The sequence below is a fragment of the Gallinula chloropus genome (assembly GCF_964237585.1).
Source record: "Gallinula chloropus genome assembly, chromosome: 2".
Classification (NCBI taxonomy): Eukaryota; Metazoa; Chordata; class Aves; order Gruiformes; family Rallidae; genus Gallinula; species Gallinula chloropus.
Genome location: NC_140086.1, coordinates 42,125,886 through 42,144,222, shown reverse-complemented (window position 1 = coordinate 42,144,222; position 18,337 = coordinate 42,125,886). Strand labels below are relative to the sequence as shown.

General features: G+C 42.3%; 1 protein-coding gene across 1 annotated transcript; it reads right to left on the bottom strand.

Moving 5' to 3' along the window:
* Nucleotides 1-101: 101 nt before the first annotated feature.
* On the bottom strand, nt 102-17,173 carry LOC311206018 (DGAT1/2-independent enzyme synthesizing storage lipids-like; the record flags this gene model as incomplete). Its single annotated transcript, XM_084280583.1, has 7 exons — nt 102-206; nt 2,648-2,787; nt 3,184-3,244; nt 8,148-8,341; nt 9,619-9,783; nt 11,268-11,598; nt 17,030-17,173. The coding sequence occupies 7 exons, from the start codon at nt 17,171-17,173 to the stop codon at nt 102-104; spliced, it is 1,140 nt and encodes a 379-aa protein (XP_084136709.1).
* Nucleotides 17,174-18,337: the final 1,164 nt, after the last annotated feature.

Sequence of the window (18,337 nt, the reverse complement as noted above, 5' to 3'; positions counted from 1 at the left end):
AAACGTGTAAATTAAACTAGTTGAACACCAATTATTAGTCACCATTGCTGTAAGAGATTGTTTTTTACTGTATGCTGTAAAACCAAGTAAACATAAGCCTTCTAATCGCTTTTACGACGTTTATCAAATCGCTCCAGTAAAGCTTTCCATATGCTGCCTGGGATTGTTTGGTGCTTGCTTATGAGAGCCTGGACAGCAGTCTTTGTCTGAAAAGAGAAGAGAAAGTTGCCTTTACAGACCTGCTTATGAAAGGAGAAAGAGTATAAATCAGTGAGTTCTCAGAGTTTCAAAAGGTATTGCGAAGGTCACACATGACCCACTTTAGGAAAAATACTTGTCTTCTATATTAGCTAGCTGTGCTAATGACACATTCCTTGGAAAGGAAAGGAATAAAAACATTGATTGCAGTTTGGATATTCTCAAATGACTGAGATTTACCAAACCTGGGCATTACTAAGTCAAAGCCACCTGTAACACATGCAAACATTAAGTTTCCACAATCTTCATTCCTGAAGGTTTTCATCAAAACCACTGGATATAGCCAGACTAACCTCATCTGACCTCATAGCTGACCTTGCTGGGACCAGGAGTTTGGAGATGGACCCTCCATCTTTTCTTACCAACATGAATTCTGTATCATATATAGCATGCAAATAAGAGGACCTAAATTCTGTTCAGTTTCACTCTACGTGAGATTCAAATGTGAGTTTGTGAAGAGAATGTGTAAAATACTCTGTATTTCTACCAGGGATAAGAAATCTCCCTTAGGTTTTCCTCATGATTTTAAACTTGTAATAAGGATAGCAACATACTCTGGTGATTTACCCAAGTGATGCTAGAATTTAACTGTGAATGTAAGAAAAGAGTAGACAAACCTTTCCTGACAGACTCAGATCCCAACTCCTTTCTGTAGCAGGATCATATAGAGCTCAGCTAGGCCACTGCTCATCTCTAACCCCATTTAAGCTGTTTTTTTCAAACTAATAATGAGTCGCAGAACACAAAACTGTACTCTCACTGAAGTGGGTGCTCAAAGTGGGTAGTAAAGCAAATCACTGTCATGAGAAAATTCAATTTCATTTTTGCAGGTGCACAAAACACTGTTCCCCCAAAATACAGGAACATGGGTAACTGTAAGGGCAGTCTTAGCACTAATACTGTTTCCAACCTCCTAAACCTGCTAAGACCAAACTCACAGGTTCCTGGAGCACTTAGTTCCCTTCTAACACATAAAACCTGTCTGTCTGGTTTCCCTGCTGTGAAGCCCAGAACAATCTGCAGTAGATCCTTGGAAAAAAAAAAAAAAAGAAAAGCAAGCCTTCTTGCTTTTTTTTTTTTTTTTCCAGCAGCAAGGGCTTTTTTACATCTGTGATTCCTAACAAGTGTTTTCCTAGGCCATGGCAAAATTTCTCTTGCATAAAGCCCTCCTTTCATATATGAAAAAAAAAATTAAGTGCATTTTCTGTATAGATGAGTATTTTGAGACATGCCTAATCCTGGATCTATAAACAATTTCATGCTCCTGGGCACTGATTTTGCCAGGCTATTAGGTACTCAAAATATTTTTTTTATTTTGGACACAAATTATTTTTGTAACATTTTCCTTCTGACAATGAGCTCTTGTGGAACTTTGTTTCTAGAGCCCTATGTTATTTAGAGAAGATTCTCAAAGGTATTTGTTACATATGAAATTTTCCCAGTTACTGAACAATGAACTTAAAACATAGTTTATATCATTTCAGTCATCAAAGGCATGGAAGAAATAAAGTTAATATCCCAAGATGACAGAGCTCACACATTCTGAAAGAATGAAGGCATCTCAATCAACTATTACCATGTCAATATCTAATGGTAGGTATCTATACATTAAATAATCCTGGAGCTGTCGTGATTTTACCCCGGCTGAGAGCCGAGATCCACGCAGCTGCCTGCTCTTAAAGGAAAAGAGGAGGGGGAGAAGTGTGTGTGGGGGGGGTGAGGGAAGGGAAAAGGAAGGGGCAAATAACAACCCAAACCCAAGAAACCGAAAGCCTGTGGGTTGGGATAAGGATAGTTTACTAGAATAGCAGAAAGATAAAATATAACAATGCCAACAGGACTTTAGAGCAATAAAGTATATGAAGCTGTTGATACACAATGCAGTTTCTCACCGAACCCACAACTCAGGCCGTGCCACCCAGAGCCATCCCAGAACCCGACCGTCCCTCAAAAACCACGCGTCCTGGAGCCGCCCCTGCTCCTCGTCCCATCAGCCCCCCTTTATACTGAGCAGGACGTAATTGGCATGGAATACTCTCTTTGGCCAGTTTGGGTCACCTGTCCTGGCTTCGTCCCCTCCTTTGTCATTAATAGATAAATATGAAGAACTGAGAAAGTCCTTGACTGCCTGACAGCAACTAAAACCATCAGGGTGTTGTCAGCACTGCTTTCATTGTAACTCCCAAACACAGCATTCCATCCGCTGCTACAAATGAAGTTAACTCCATCCTGACTGAAACCAGGACAGGAGCTTAACTGCCTATTGCTTTAACAAGCTTGTAAAAGTGCGCTTCTCTTTATTCAAGCATAACCCCGCCCCCCAGTTTCAAGTGCATATATAATAGAGGGCAAAGGATGTAGTTGAACATTGCAAGGAGAGCTAACTCACCTTTTCAACTAACTCCTCTGTAGTTATATTCGGATCGTAAGGGATTGGCTCCCCGATGTACGTGCGAAATTTAACCGGGAGTCCTCCGTATGGAGGGGTAAATGGCAACCGAGTGTTTTCATACAGCTGTCTAAAAAATCCTGAAATGTGTGAAGGGAGGAGAAAGGGAGATTAGAGTCACAGAAAATACAATCCACGCTCGAAATATGATTAATACGGGAGACTTCTTAAAAAAGCATGCTTTATCTGACACTTGCGAGGAAATTACAGGATGGAGGAAACTGTCCACCAAAACAAAGCTCAATAGACTTAGTAGATCACTGAAGTAAGACTGCATTAAAGAACCCAGTCACCAGTTACACACAGGCTACTTCCATATCTGAGATACCCCTGACCCACAGCAAGCATCTCAGAGAATCCAAAGTAAGCAGAAGTCTGAAAAGCAAAATCTAAGAGAAAAAAAAAGTGTGAGAAATCTGAGAAAAAAAGTGGAGAAAACATTCCAAATACTTAAAACATATTTTGGAAGTTCTTACTTCTTTCTTTAAACATCCTATATCCTTCCCGGACATTCTGAGTGTACATTGGAATGATGGGCTAAGGAATCACAAAAAAAAAAAAAAGAAAAAGGTAGAAATGTTGTACCAGGTTTGAATTCAGGTTCCAGTGCCTGTTAGTGCAGCTAAGAAAATCACGTGAATACAGAAGATAATTATCAGTCAGCTAAGTAGCAAACAAGGAGTCTTGTTATAAAAAACTCAGGAATAGAAAAAAAAAATAATCTGCTTCTCAACTCCCACAAACATGTTTTAAAGTCACCATCTGTAAGGAAAATGACTGACACCATATTAAAGGTTTATACCTTTCATTTTGAATGTGCATAATAAAAGTTAACTGGTAATTCTAAAGATACAACTTGTACATTACATATTTATTGCAGTGTCACCATGTGTGGTGAATAGGAAAGTGTTCAGTTCATGAACCACAGAATGCTTTGGGTTGGAAGGGACCTCGGAGATAATCTAGTTCCAACCCTCCTGTGGTGGGCAGGGACACCCTCATTAGAGCAGGTTGCCCAAAGTCTTGCAGAAAGCAAGTAGACATTCACAATTAGCACTTCTCTTCTGGTTAAAGTAAGGTCTCACTGATGCAGTACCTTTTGGATAATACCCCACTGGAAAAAAACTTCTGCAGATCCCTTGGACAAATAGGGCAGTTGTACATCCTCACTGACCTGGCCACACACCTTCGGGATGGCAGACTCTTAGAGAGCTACAGAACAAATTCACTTCATTGTTATGACTCAAAAGAAAGACATTTGAGATACCTAAAGGCAGACAAACCAAGAGTGGTTGTATCCATACATACTTTTCCCACTTGTTGTGTGTCCCCTTCTTTTTTTTTTTTACACCATTTTGAGCACATTGTTGAAATTACTTTTCAGGAAGGTAATGAAAGAACACCTTTCTGCTGTTAAGAATCACTCCCACCAAACAGAAACTACAGGACCAGAAAAAAAAACAAGCAAGAAAAAGACTAGAGCCTAGCAAAGAACTCAAAGTGATGGAAACCATTTAAAGAAAAAAAAACACTGACAGGTAACAAAAATATCAACCACAGATGAAGTTGTAATAGCAACCCATTCAGAATAAGAAATTATGGGAAATTATTAGAAATGAGCTCTTAAAAAGCAATCAGTAACAACTTCTAAAAGTCTGTATCTACTAGACACTAAAAATACCTCACAGCTTCAGCTGCTGATTGAATGCTGTGTCTCTAACATTTAAAAAGTCTGAAATCCACTTTTGCAAAGAAAAGAATTAAATTTTAGGAATACTGCAAGAGAAGCATACTTTAGGATATAAAGAAATCTGGCAACTATGGAAGTTACTCATATACAGTGATCAGCCAATGAAGTACAGAGCAGGTAGAAGAGTCCCTAAGCTGTTAAAAATGGGTACACACATAAAAGCTTGCCTCTGTAGAGCAGCACAATCAGAGCTGCAGTAACCCACAGGTTTAGATTTACTGTGCTGGATCGTACCCAACCAGCTTGAAAAATCACAGAATCACATAGAAGTTTGTTGGAAAGGACCTCTAGACATGATCTAGGCCACATGCTTGCACATAGATAAGAATTTTATAGTCTTGAACCATTTTTTGGCACAGATAAAATGTAGGGATCTTCAGAAATTAGGACTCCTCCCCATTAGCCTGTCAAACTCCAGCCATTGGCAAAGGGTATTTCTGAAGCTCAGGCCCCTGGCACACAGAAATTCCACTCAGACAAATCTATGTCCTAGAAGTTCACTGAGTTGTAACACTCTCTTCTGACAAGTATAGCAGAGTAGCTCAAGATGATGTGGAAACTGAAGGTGGAAATCTGCAGGCAAGGACTGAGGCTGAAACTGCATTCCTTGTGTGCTTTTTGCCAACTTTGTCAGTGGAAGAACTGTTGAACTTCCACAACATTATAAGGAGAATAGGAATGTCTGTTCAGGTATAAGGATGGTCTTGAATTCCCATCTGTGGCAGGTTATGAACCGCTGTGTAGTCATTTTGAATGCTATAGTGTGTGTGATTCTTTGGTTGAAGTCTATGCTGCATGTCGAATAAATTAAAATAAAGGGACTTATGGTCCAGCATCTGAATAAGTTTTACAAAACATACATGAATTGCTATGTCATAGAGGTACCTCTGATAGTTTACATGAGTCTATCCCTAGTCATCTCTCAACCTACAAGACTGGACTGGCCAGTATTGAGAAGGATCCAGCAAGAACAAACAAACTATCAAACTCCAAATTTGTCAAAAGATGGAATCCAGTTATTAATATGAGCCTAACTTTGCAGGAGAAATGACATAGAAGGTTAACATTGCCCCCCTCTACTGGCAAATGCACAGCACTTCTTTTTATTTAGTTACCTAAAGTGTGTCTGATGACATTTCCAGAGAATTATCAGATGCCCAAAGCTCAGTCCGAAACTCAGTGGAGCCTGCAAGCTAATTAAAATGATGCACTCCACACTGGGATCCAATCAGACTTACTGATCATTAACCCCCAACCCCCCCAACCCACAAAAGCAACAAAACAAAAATCCTAACCAACAAACCAAAAAAAAACCCTGAATGAATGCAATAATGAGTGATACAAGGGCCAGCAGCACTGTTAAGGTGAGCTCAGGCTAGTAGGTGTCAAAGGAGAAAATACTCTCTCTGCCTTCCAGGTATCTGATAATCTCACGTAGTGTCTGCTTTACCAAACATGTTATATAAATGACCACAAGAACCTCTCATAATGCAAGGAAGTTATCCTCAATGAATATCCAAATCATTAGATAAACATCACAAACCCTGTCAATAGCTGCTAGCAATTTTAGGTACTCCTATTCAGCTATTTCCATGTGCTTCTAAACTACAGAAGACTGGAAGGATTAAGAGGATTACTGGCAAGTATTTTTGTGATGTCTTTTGTATAGGGTATCACTCTATATTAAGGGCATTCAGATCTTTTAAATTCAATTTTTATTTAAAAAAGCCCAACAACTTACTCCATTGTAGTAAGGTTCTAAGTGAAGTGGAAACATGTGGCAAAAGATTGTTCAAATGTTTGAAGTAGCTTAAAAGGCAGATATGGAAGCAAAAGGATTAGAAATCACCCAAGTTGTTAAAGTGATGCCTTTTTCTGACTGAGGATATTATTAAGTTAGCATGTAAAAGGAAAGACTAGAGGGGAATTCAGAATGCCCCTATGAATTTGAGTGGGTTTATCCTATTCACGTTCTGGTATTTTCCTAGTAGTGGTGGTGTAGAGGCACACACAGGATATGAAGTATTGTGATTAACATTTACCAGCCCACGCTTGGGAGAGAAAGGATAGGGGAAGGAACAGAAGCATATGAACCATGACTTTGAAAATGCCACATAAGACAAAGAAAGAGATAGAAATAGGACTCCCAGGCTAAAATTACTTTTTCTATTGGGTAAATGGTCCTATATTTATTCTAGTGTATAGTTATTCCCCCCCCAAGATTTCATAAGCAGAGAAAGTTATGAAGAAATACTAACCTGAAGCATTGAAACTCTAAGCACTTTGTGACAGGAGTTCAGCACAGGAGACCAAAGCCAAGTTTGAGAAGCAATGAATTGGATGGTGTGAGAAAGAGCTACAAAAACAGCTGAAAGGGATGGCAAGAAATTCAATTGAATAGGAAGAACACAACTCCCTAAACATATTCTCCTATATAGACAGAAAAAGCTTACATTTATGTGGAAGGCCAAAGAAGAGCACTAAAATGGATGAGATATTCGTAAGAACATAACAAAAGTGACAGTTGTGGAATTCACAGGAAAGCATCAGAAAGCTCATGGCAGAGCAGATGAAGCCTGGATGTGCACCAGTAATGTCAGGCACAAAGAGCTCTATGTATGCTAAGTCCAAGACAAAGAACTCATTTCTAGTGGTGGTGATGATGATGGTAAGTAGCAGGCAGGAAAAAGACAGGGTTGCTGCTCTTTTTTTAGCTCCATGCCATCCCAAATAAAATGATTTCCCAGAGCCTGCATCAGAGAAACATTCTCACATGGAGGCAGCCAGAGACAGTGGTATGAATTTTAGATCATCATACATAAGGAAAATAAAACTGAAACTGTGGCCCTGTGCACGTTATGGGAGTGGAAACCAACAAAAGCACATGTTTAGAGGATGCTGAGGGTCTGATGTCAATACTGAATGCATTTCAATGCTCTGTTTTGAGTAGAGCTAATTCTTGTCTGGTACCACTGACTGAATGCCCATTTGCAACTGGAAAGTATTAGGTGCCTCTTCTAGCTTAGTTTCAGCCAAAAGGAATGCAGCTCAGGTATTCTAACACGTTGCATGATGTGAATGAAGGCATGGTGGGTGAAGGAGATGGAAAAACTGCTTCACAAGTGCACATGACAAACTCAGACACTGATGTAGACACACCCTGTTGGTTGATGCAATATTTCACATAGATGAAGAAAAGTAAGAGTAGGAACAAAATCTGGACCCTCACAGAATGTATTAGAAAAAAGAAAGCTAAGTATAATACATTGAAGAGCCATAAGAAAATGACTGGGTATACAGCAGTACAGTATCAACCTAAACCTAGTAGGATGAGAAAAAAAGAATTAAACCTTACATCAATATGGAGAAGGACAACAGCAAAGACTCCTGAAATACAATCAAGACAAGAAATTGAATGCCTGCATGATGAAGCTGTAGACATGGAACTGCAAAGATGGATGCCCTGTAACAGTGAAGAAAAAGCTACTGCTACTCTACAGTTCCATAAAAACTCTGCTCCTGACACATTAATGTGTTTGAGGAAAGTGATGGCAAAAAGAAAAGAAATCTTTAGTCCTGAATCTTTTCTTATGTCTGCAAAACTTTCCAACAAACCCTCCTAAGCTGCATTTTATAACGAAGCATGTATGCAATAAGCATGACCTGGGATTGATACCATGTAGCACTCACCACTTTTGCATCTAGAGCGACCTGAGCAAACCCTTTTCGATTTCCCCACATGAGTTGGTAACTTTCATCACTGAATAGTGCTTCTCTAACTCCTCCTGGTGAGACAGACACCAAGTGTCCATTCTTCAGTGCAATGAGACACTCTTCCCTTGTACCAGGCATAACACCCGTCACTTCCAATAATAATTTAAGTCCTGCAATACATAAGTAGGAAATACATATATCACAATATATATATTTCATATATATACGTATACATGTGTATAAGTATATACGTGTATATACAACTTGAAACAATACCCTCTCATCCATCCCTTAAAAAAGCAGCCTCCTTTGTAACATTCCACTAACCTTTATCTTCCTTTATGAGTCCTCTCAAAAGCCAATCAGCTCTTGATGACTTCATGCTTCTGATGTGTTTAGTACTACACAGTGTTTACTAAGTATGCCTTTAGCAAATACCTCCTCACCACCTTTCTGGGGATGCCTTAGTATGTTCACAGAGTAATAGACTGGTTTGGGTTGGAAGGGACCCAAAAGCCCATTTAGTTCCACCCCCCCTGCCATTGGCAGGGACACCCCCCACTAGACTGGGTTGCCCAAAACCCCATCCAACCTGGCCTTGAACACTGCCAGGGAGGGGGCAGCCACAATTTGACATTCTTGCATCAAGCTTGCTTGAGTTTATGCTCTTTGTTTCCAGAGTTTGAGCACAACTTCCTTTTCTGAAGAATGATGACCTTATACTTTCAAATAGCTTCCTTTACTCTTTACTATTATAATAACTTTAAATATAAGTGGTATAAATGTGCCTTTAAATAATCTCCCTGATATTTCTTCTGGATACTCCTTCTTTAGCCTTGTTTTTCTAGAAATGAGTGAAGTTTAGTTTTCTGTAATTTCTCTGTTTCACAACGGAATTATTTATTTCGCTCTCAGTCAACAATGTGTTGAATATGTTGTGCTGGTCAGTATCAGAGAGCTCTGCTCTGTAGTAAAATCTTCCAATGAGTTTTGTGCCTTACTCCAGGCTTTCATGAAGAGATAGCTGTGATGTCATTACAGGAGGCGCTATAATGGCTACTCAGTGTAGAGGGCAAGTGGGTAATTGATACCTTACTATTTACTGGGCTCTTCTGCACTCACAGCCCATTGCTGACCAGACAGCAGTAGGTCAATAATATAGTCCTATCCCACAGTTTCTACTAAGGCATGTCATTTCATCCCAACAGGATTATCTAATGTCTATTTGATGGCGTTGGAGGGCCTACCAGTGTTTTGATGACCCTTCACTTAAAAGAGAGGATATTCTACCCTGTTTGCCGTTTTGCATCTACCAGCTATTGGTTTAAAAGTCTAAAAGCAGTCTTTTCCTTTAAAAGCTCTCTTGAAAGCATAATAAATGTAAATTTCACCAAAACCACCAACAGGCTGAGTGAATACAGGATGCTTTAACGCAATGTGTTCTTACCTGGTAAACGGAAGACAAAATGATCAGCTACTGACAGACAAAGTCTTTTCTTCCAGAGAAAAAGCCTAGACAAAAAGTAAAGGTAGTCTATAGGAATAGCTCCATGGTAATACACAAGAATGCCTGGTCCTTCTGGTAGGTTTTCTACACCATGAAGCTCATAACCTGTTAGGGATGGAAAGCAATACACTGACAATGATGGCTGTAAAACATCTGGCAACTGAAATAAAAGTGTTTAGTGCCCTTTGTTAAATGACTTTTGGAGAGTTGTGAAAGCCTCTGCAGTACTTTTCAAAACAATGAAGTTGTGGGTGGAACTTTTGGTCCATCTTTTGGCAGAGGAAGCCCCTCAAGCACCACGGGTTATCAGTGGACTAATCTGCTGGTCAGTTTAACCACTAGAACAGACCTGAACCTGACATCTTCCCTGATGAGAAGACTGGTCATTTCCCTTTAGGAACATTTTCCAGACCAAAGTACAATAATTTAAAAAAAAACAACCCAAACTAAACCACCACTATACTGGTGGGAATCTGCGTTATTGGCAGAATGAGAGGCAAACAAGTAGTCAGGATGTTTGAGATGATCTGTTTCAGGCAGATTGAAGTCTGGGCTTTTACATCTCTGATTAAGATACTTAAGAATCCCAAAGAAAAGTGCTTTCCATGACAGTTACATGTATTCACTTTCAGTGAAAGGGAATTTCCTCACAGACATAGACTTCTGTAAATCTCTCTCCTGGCTTTTCCTACATTTGATTTAGGTATTAGGTGGAGCCAGACTTGAAGCTAATGTATACAAAGGCTTGGGAAAGCCACAGCTTCTGCCAGCTAAGAGCTCTGTTCCACCTTGTCTGCCTTCATATCCAACCCTGCTCCTATCATGAGCCATTTGGGGAGAAAGATGGGGATAGAGCAGGTGGAGTCCTAGGAAGAGGTGGACAATTTTTTATATTGCAGGATGTTCAAAGAGTATGGGAAAAAGCTGGGAGGGAGGATAGCAACATAGATAACAACCTGCTATTCTTCGTCCTTAGGGCAGAAAAGTCTTGCTCATATCCTTATACTACATCTGTGGGAAGAAAAAGTGCCTAGCATGCAGCTGAGGATTTTCCTAGGGAGCAGGTGTGTTGAAAACATCTGGTTACTTCTAAATTCTGCCACAGTACAAACTTAAATGTGGTATCTACTTATTTCTTTGCCCATACAGCTCTTAAAATTATTTTCAATTGTCCAGACAAGGTAGTTTTTGCCAACTAAACTAATTACACTTCCAACTAGTTGTTGTGTTTTGATCATTTATTAAGTAGGTTTTAACCAGCTCCTAAGGTTAAAAAATCACACATCTCTCTTGCAGTTACATCACTAGAACTAACTTTAACATGGAGCTTCACTCTGATACCATATACAGACAAGTGCACCTACACTTGGGAGAAATTTATCCTATATAATCTAATTTCTCCTTTCATTCTACTTATTTCATATCACAATCAGTCCTTGAGGTGGAAACGTCTGAGCTGGATGCCATACAAACTATAGAAAAAAGTAATTTCTTTATATCCATTTGGAAGAGAGAAAAAAAAATCAGAACTTACATGTATGTGCCATTTATTGTAATCCAAAGCTTCAGACAACTCAAGTCATACTTACCATGCCATATTCTTGCATATATATCCCAAAAGCTTGCTATAGTTTTCCTTGCACTATCCCAAACATCACTCAAGGGATCTGCTTTTACCTCACCGTTCCTCTGATATATTAAAAGCAAAATATTAGAAAGGTAAATGAAAAAGAGGATTGTTAAAGGAACTATAAAAAAAACTAATATTGCACTGATGGTCAGTGAGATGATGGCCACATAAAAAAGGTATTTCTTCAGGTACTCCACCACAGTCCATTCTTCTAGTGCATAGGCAAGGCAGCTTAGGTCAGTCATCAGTATCTGTCCAGAAGCACAGAATTCTTTTCTACCTATCATGTCCTGCAGGGAGGAGAAAGAAAACAAACAACAAGAACAAATACCAAAACAGCTCTAATTAATCATGGAAGTTTCTCAATTTAGGAATAAGGTTTTCTGTACATATACCTGATGCTCATACTAATATAGCACAGAGTCAAACATTTTTGTCTCCGTCATGTCAAGATAGCTGCTGGCAATTGTCATCCACTCCTGCACCAGGATGATGAGATTATCCTATGTGTTTATGGATTGTTTTTATACAGCCAGATCATAGAAGGTGAAAGGGCAAGGACTGGAGTCCAAGGACGCCTCAGGATCCATGCAACACAGCTGATCAGATGATTTCTCTTTATAAGCACAGGTTACTTTTTAGAAGCTCAATAGTAGGTAAGTGATAAGTATTTTCAGCTGCGTTAGCCAGGAATACTGCCACCAGTGGTCTGGGCTCTCCTGATCCTCTGCAGAGTCCAGCCTGGGCTTTTGGTCCCTCTCAGCTTGGCATCAGCAAGGGGAAGAAACAGTGGAATGAGCAGCTGAAGAGCTGGCAAGAAAACCCTGGGTTGCCACAGTTCCTTCTCCAGGCCTGGAGGTGCCTGGCACAGTGTTTGGTACTACTGGTAGCACTGGGAAAAGCAGCTCATCACCTCTCATCCACACAACCCTGCATACACACCCCTCTTTCAGGTTTTCCAGCCCTGGCAAAAGCCAGGTGGCCTCCATGGCCCCAGTGATGTGTTTGTCTCACGCAGCTCCCAAGTTTGTCCCTACAGCAGACCCTGCAAGCCTGACAGCTGGTAGGAGTTTCTCTGGAAAGCAGGAGCACTCCAGCATCACTGGCTGACTTTAAGATTCACAGGCATTAGCCAGGGATTTAAGTGTTGCAATCAGGTTCAGTAATCCATAACTGAATACAGCTTTTATTTGCCTCAGTCAGGTTACTACTTGTTTAACGAGCAGATTTTTCTGCTCCAACACCAGCACAAGTACCTGCAAGACACAAACTGTAATTGCCACAGTCAGCACCCAGCGCACAGCAAGTCCAGGCATTTCTGACTTCACCTCTTCAGCTGTGTACTTATTTGAGCAAACCTGTTACACGCTACCCACTCCACTGTTGTTTTGCTTCTTTGAAGCCCTGGATAGAATGCCAAGGCAGGCTGGGGTAAAGCACAGCCCCGCTCACAGCTGCAGAAGACAGCAAACAGCAACAGCAAAGAGCAGCCATGGACAAGCACTAGACTCTGATGTGCAGGAAAAGCAAAACAAGGCCCATGGCAAGCCCTGACGATGACTGAGGAGCTGTGACAGCTATAAATATGGTCTTGCATGCTCCAGTCAAAGCTGTCCTTATCTCAAACCCATCAAACTCCACGTTGGCCACCAAAAAAGATTGTCATGGCTTAACCCCCCTCCCTCCAGACATCTGACTCAGCACCATGCAGCTGTTTGCTCGCTCTCCCCTGCAGTGGGATGGGAGAGAGAATTGGAAAGGTAACAGTGCAAAAACTCACAGGTTGAGATAAAGACAGTTTCACAGGCAGAGCACAAGCTGGAAGGAGAGTATATCAGGAGCTCAAAGGAAGCAAGCACTGTATTAAACGAGGCTCAGCACGGCACAAACAAAGGAAGCCAATGTGATGAAGTGCATCAGAAGAATTGATAGAGAATGGTTTATATCCTGATGACTGGTGCCTGACTAAGATATAAGTCTGGAAATTGTCACTGAAAAGAGGTTTTATCAATAACGTGAAAGAAATAGAAGGAATAGTCTGCATGATTCAGATATTAAAATCTCTGCTTAGAAGGTGCTTAAGAAGGATAAAGGTGATTGGTGGTGCTGCTGTATAATAAATACATTATTAATTGCTCAAAATTGCTGATAAAAGCAAGGACTACGAATCCTTGCTGCCTGCAAAGCATGCTGTGCTGGCAGAGCCCAGGAAAAGGCCGTGCTAAGGACATGCCTTGGGCTACCAAATCAGAAATACTGAGCAGTGCTTCCAATGCCTCCTTCAGCCTGCAACACAGGGTGAAGGAAACAAGGGGATTTTGCATCATTATGGGGACTTCAGATGGGGACCACAGACTACTACAGCCAGTAGCAAAACTACCTTAAAGTTACAGATAAAATGTCTGTACCCTTAGTAAATAGATCAGCCATAACCCCTCTATCATATGGGGATTAATTTGGGTGTATTGATCACTGACAGGAACCTGGTGATCAAGAGATCACATCAACTACCAACATTTTAAGATTAGCAAATTCAGGTATCTTCTTGTCCTCAACATTCTTTGCAAACCCACCTGAAATTCCCCCTGGGCTCCTGATACTCATTGTTAGTAATTCCTGAAAGACTAGGGAAAATTCAGAGGACTGGAAAAGATGCAGAATTATTCCAAAGTCCCCAAACACAAGTAACTGCAGACTCAGCAGCCAGATAAATCACTGGCAAGATTACTGAAGAGCTGGCACGTGATGAAAGTAACTGACGCTGCTCATCACAATTTCATAGGAAACAGACCTTGCAGACAAGGGCAGCCCCACTCTTTGAGGACATTTAGAGGTTTAGTAGCATTTGCAGGTGTCATGCACACATAGTTTTACCAGGAACCTGTCAAAGAGTCACTTCAAGCCATATGTGAGCTGCTACTTGGAATTTGCCCTTCCACCAGCCCCTCATGGTATATTCTCACCACCCGACTGGTCTCCAGCAGAGCCAGCAGGCTCCCTGCTATACAAGGTGACTGTGAGAATGCTGGCACAAGCAAAACCACTCTTGGAAAAAGCCCAAACTTAAGTTGGCCTCAGGGGATTATCAAAGTGTATTACCAATGCTACTTGACCATTTGATTAAAAATAAGGCTTTTTGTAATGCAACATATATGAAATTAATGGCTTCATCAACTGACATGAGAAAAAAGTATCCAGCAGTGGTGGAATCCCCATCAAATAAGAACTGAGTCTATGTCCTACATTATTCAGCCTTTTCTCTTAATATTAATAGGGGTTGGACCCGATGATCTCTCGAGGTCCCTTCCAACCCCTATGATTCTGTGATATTTACATTGGTCATTGTAAACAATTTAACATCCCATGGATTCCTCTTCCTCCATCCCAATTTTTATACAACAGAAAATTATTTGCTGACAAGAAGGCCACTGCATTTAACCTTGTTTTCTCACAGACCACAGTACAAATGAACACAATAACTTATTAATGTCTGATTTTAAGTTCAATGTACACACTTAGAAAAAAATTTTTTGAAAGAAATTGAATACTTAAATGTCCAAAAGTATTTTTTGAAACTTCCAAAACAGACATTAACAGTACAGGTTTGACTGAGGACATATGAAAGTAGTTGGATACACATGCAATGAGTTCACTTTACACCAGCTAGCTGAGTGAGTGGGATACAAGTTGAATTCAACCTTATTCCAGTTGAATCCAAGACAGAGAAGAGAAAGAATTAATGATTGACAAAATGAGGAAAAATTAGTAGCAGCACAGCTTTTTCTGGTATGTAAGCTAAAACCTTAACCTCCCACAGTTCAATTCTACACTACCTCCAACATTTCATGAGGAAAGAATGAACCATTACCATGAACCCTGACCCTGGTTTTTGGACCATACGATGTGAGCACAACATAGTAAATGCACCCCTGTGTACTACCAGTGTAACATCAAAGGACTACAACAGAACTGAGCTTCTATTTTTGCCATGTTTTAGTGAAGCATCCTTTCTATCCACCGCCATATAGGAAATTATTACATAACTATTTGAGTGCCTATTGCAAGGTTATTACTAAAGACCTGTTTGATTATGCACTGGAAGAGAATGCAAGAGCGTTACTGCAACATGTTTACTCATAACTGCTCTGGTTTGCCCTAAATCTCAAAATTTAAGAGAGAAATTTCTCTTCTGCTTTTGTCAAATCTGAGCCAAGAGCAGCCTCCATGTTCTTCAACATTGAGCATCCCATAGGAGATTAACAAGTGGGCATAGTGTTCTGTGAACATTTTTTAAATTCTTTGCATTTTTCAAATCTTATCTAGTGACAGACTTGAAGCATTACTGTTCTCAGTGATTTCATTGTTCTAGAGAACAACATCTGTGTTGACATGTGAGATGTTTGGGCTCCACCTATAAAGGACATCGAATTCCAGAGTAATAGCCATATCTACAGTGTAAAATTACTGGTGATGACAGAGGGAGACAGAACTAATGTCTCCCTACTTAAAGGGGAGCTCCCCTTCCAACAAAAGCCTCCTGTACTACAAGTCGCTCATATCCCCAGCTCTTGCTGAAGCATCATTTGTTGATAAGGATAATCTCACCACACCGTAAGCCCAGGGAGCGGAAGTGCAGCAAAACCATCACAAGACACCTGTAGAACCTTTCGGCTTTCAACTGTGACTAAACAGTGGTTGATCTCGGTCTTGCTGCTTGCCAAATTGTTCTTGGCAGTAGGTTTAGCAGAGCGTAGTGGGAAGACGAGTGTAAAGTAGCTACTGGAGACTCTCCTAGGGAATTTTTTGACCCCTGCTTTCTTGTGGCAGGCTCCTACTTCCGTCCTCTGTCAAACTCAACTGCTCCATCTCACAGAGGGTGTAATCTAACAGTTACAACTCCGCATCTTGCCTTTCAATGTAAGTGAAATTCCAATTTTACATTTCCCAGAAGTTCTGTGGCAGTTCCACAGAAAATAACCCTCTTGCTGGTCTCACGCTGCCACCACCCGCTTTATTTGCCTCCATAAAGCCACCCATCTTGTACACTGCTATATTATACAGCTTTGCCCACCTCCATCAGCACCTCAAAACGTAAAGGGTCATCCCCCCCCCAATAGAAACTTCCAGCAATTACCCTGCTCAGCCCCCCAGCTTTCCATGGCTGTACCCCCTATACACCGAAGTACCGCCTCCCATTTATTCTCTTTCAGGCCCCACAAATACAATTAACTAAGTGCCCGCTCAGGGTGGCAATGGGGAACTGTCCCTGGGTGGGTGTCACCGCTCGGCCCCCTTCTCAGAAGCACGGCAGGTAAGAGCTGGAGGAGGGTGTATGAAGCGCAACGCTGCGTTCTGAGGTGGTACCCGCCACGCTCAGGGACAGGTAAAACACAGCACGTGGCCGACATCCACATTTATCCTTCTCCTTCACCTCGAACATCATTTACCTTTTCAAACGGCATTACCGCGGAAACTCGGGGCGGGGGGCCAGAGGTGGGGTGTGCTCAATTCCTGCTGCTAAGGAGCCCTGACAAAGGATCGTTGCTCCAGCACACGGGTACCGCAACTCCGCCTCCTCCATCTCCCACCCCTGTGCCCCCCCTCACCGCCCCTCACCGGATCCCCGGTCCCGGCGTGACATCACAGCCGCCCACCGTTCCGTTCCGTTCCGTCCCGTCCCGTCCCGCCCCGCCCCCGCTCCGCGCCCCCGGCCCCCCTCACCTGCCCGCGGCGGCGGTGGCCGTCACAAGGACCCCGCGGACGCGGCCCCGTCCCGGGATAAGAGCGCCGCCACCCCCGCGCCCAGGCCCGGGGAGGCGGGGCTGGGCCTGGCAGCTCCAGTGGGTTCCGCGCCCAATTCTCCATTTTTAATTCTTCAACGATAGAAGTGCCGGGACGAGCGCCGCTTCCCATGGCAAGGGAACGGGGGTGCGGGACGTGCGGAGCCTTTCAGCGGCACCCCGGCCCCAGTTCCAGCAGGCCCCTCTGCCCCCTTCTCTCAGCTCTCCTCACCCTCAATAGCCGTTCCCACCCCGAGGTCTCCCCGTCCAGGGCGGAGGCCGGGACTCCCCTTCCCACTCGCTCCGGGGGTCCCCGGGAGGAGAGTTGCCCACGAACAAGCCCTGGAGGAGGCTGTGGCACCGGAACGCTGGGCTGAAGGGCGCGCTGCCTCCTTCAGCCGCGGTTGAAGCTGTGGGGCGTGTGTGGTGGTGGTGGTGGTGGTGGTGGGAAGTCTGGGGCTTAGCCTGAGGGGATGAAGCGGTGTTTCCTAGCCAGCTACCACAGAATTGTGGCCAGTTCAGTCAATATATCCTCCAGGTAGACGGGATTTTAAACAGCTGCAGGTTGCGGATTTCAGCATTCGCACGGCTTCCCATGTGCACTCCCGCCTAGTGCCGGGCAGGAACAAGCCTCCCCGGGACCTCCTGCTGCTCCATTCGCATCTACGTTGAGAAAGGAAACTTTCAGGCAGCGGCACTGACCGCTGAGTTGGGAATGTGTGGTGGTTATTCAAAGAACAGGCTCTCTTTAAAAAGCTGAGGAGAACTGGGTGTCGCACAGGCTGGAGGCATAATTAGATAGAAGGCAGCTAGACCATGCTAGTATCACTACATCAAGGAGACCTGAAATGTATTAAGCTGATGTTGTACTGCTGTTTGGACTAATATAACAGAGGTCATACTTAGACTGATAAGACCAGTAGGTACCAGTTTTTAAGTTTGGGAAAGTATTAATCTGACCTGCTTAGGGCAGGTGATAGAATTTCGTTGATGTGATTTGATAGAAGAAATTGAGGACTAACACAAATTTGGAAATGAAGAGGAGAGGAACCCAGAATCCAGTTTCCCAGGTGAACACCAGGGAAAAAAAAAAGGTATATATGATTACAGTCAACTTCTTAAGACTGAAAAGGCTTCTGAGAGAGAACGTGGAGGTTTTCTCTTCCAGATACAGCATACTGATTCAGAACTGAAACAGGCCCCAAAGGAAGGCAGAATTGCCCACCAGCTGCTGCTCAGTGTGACGCTG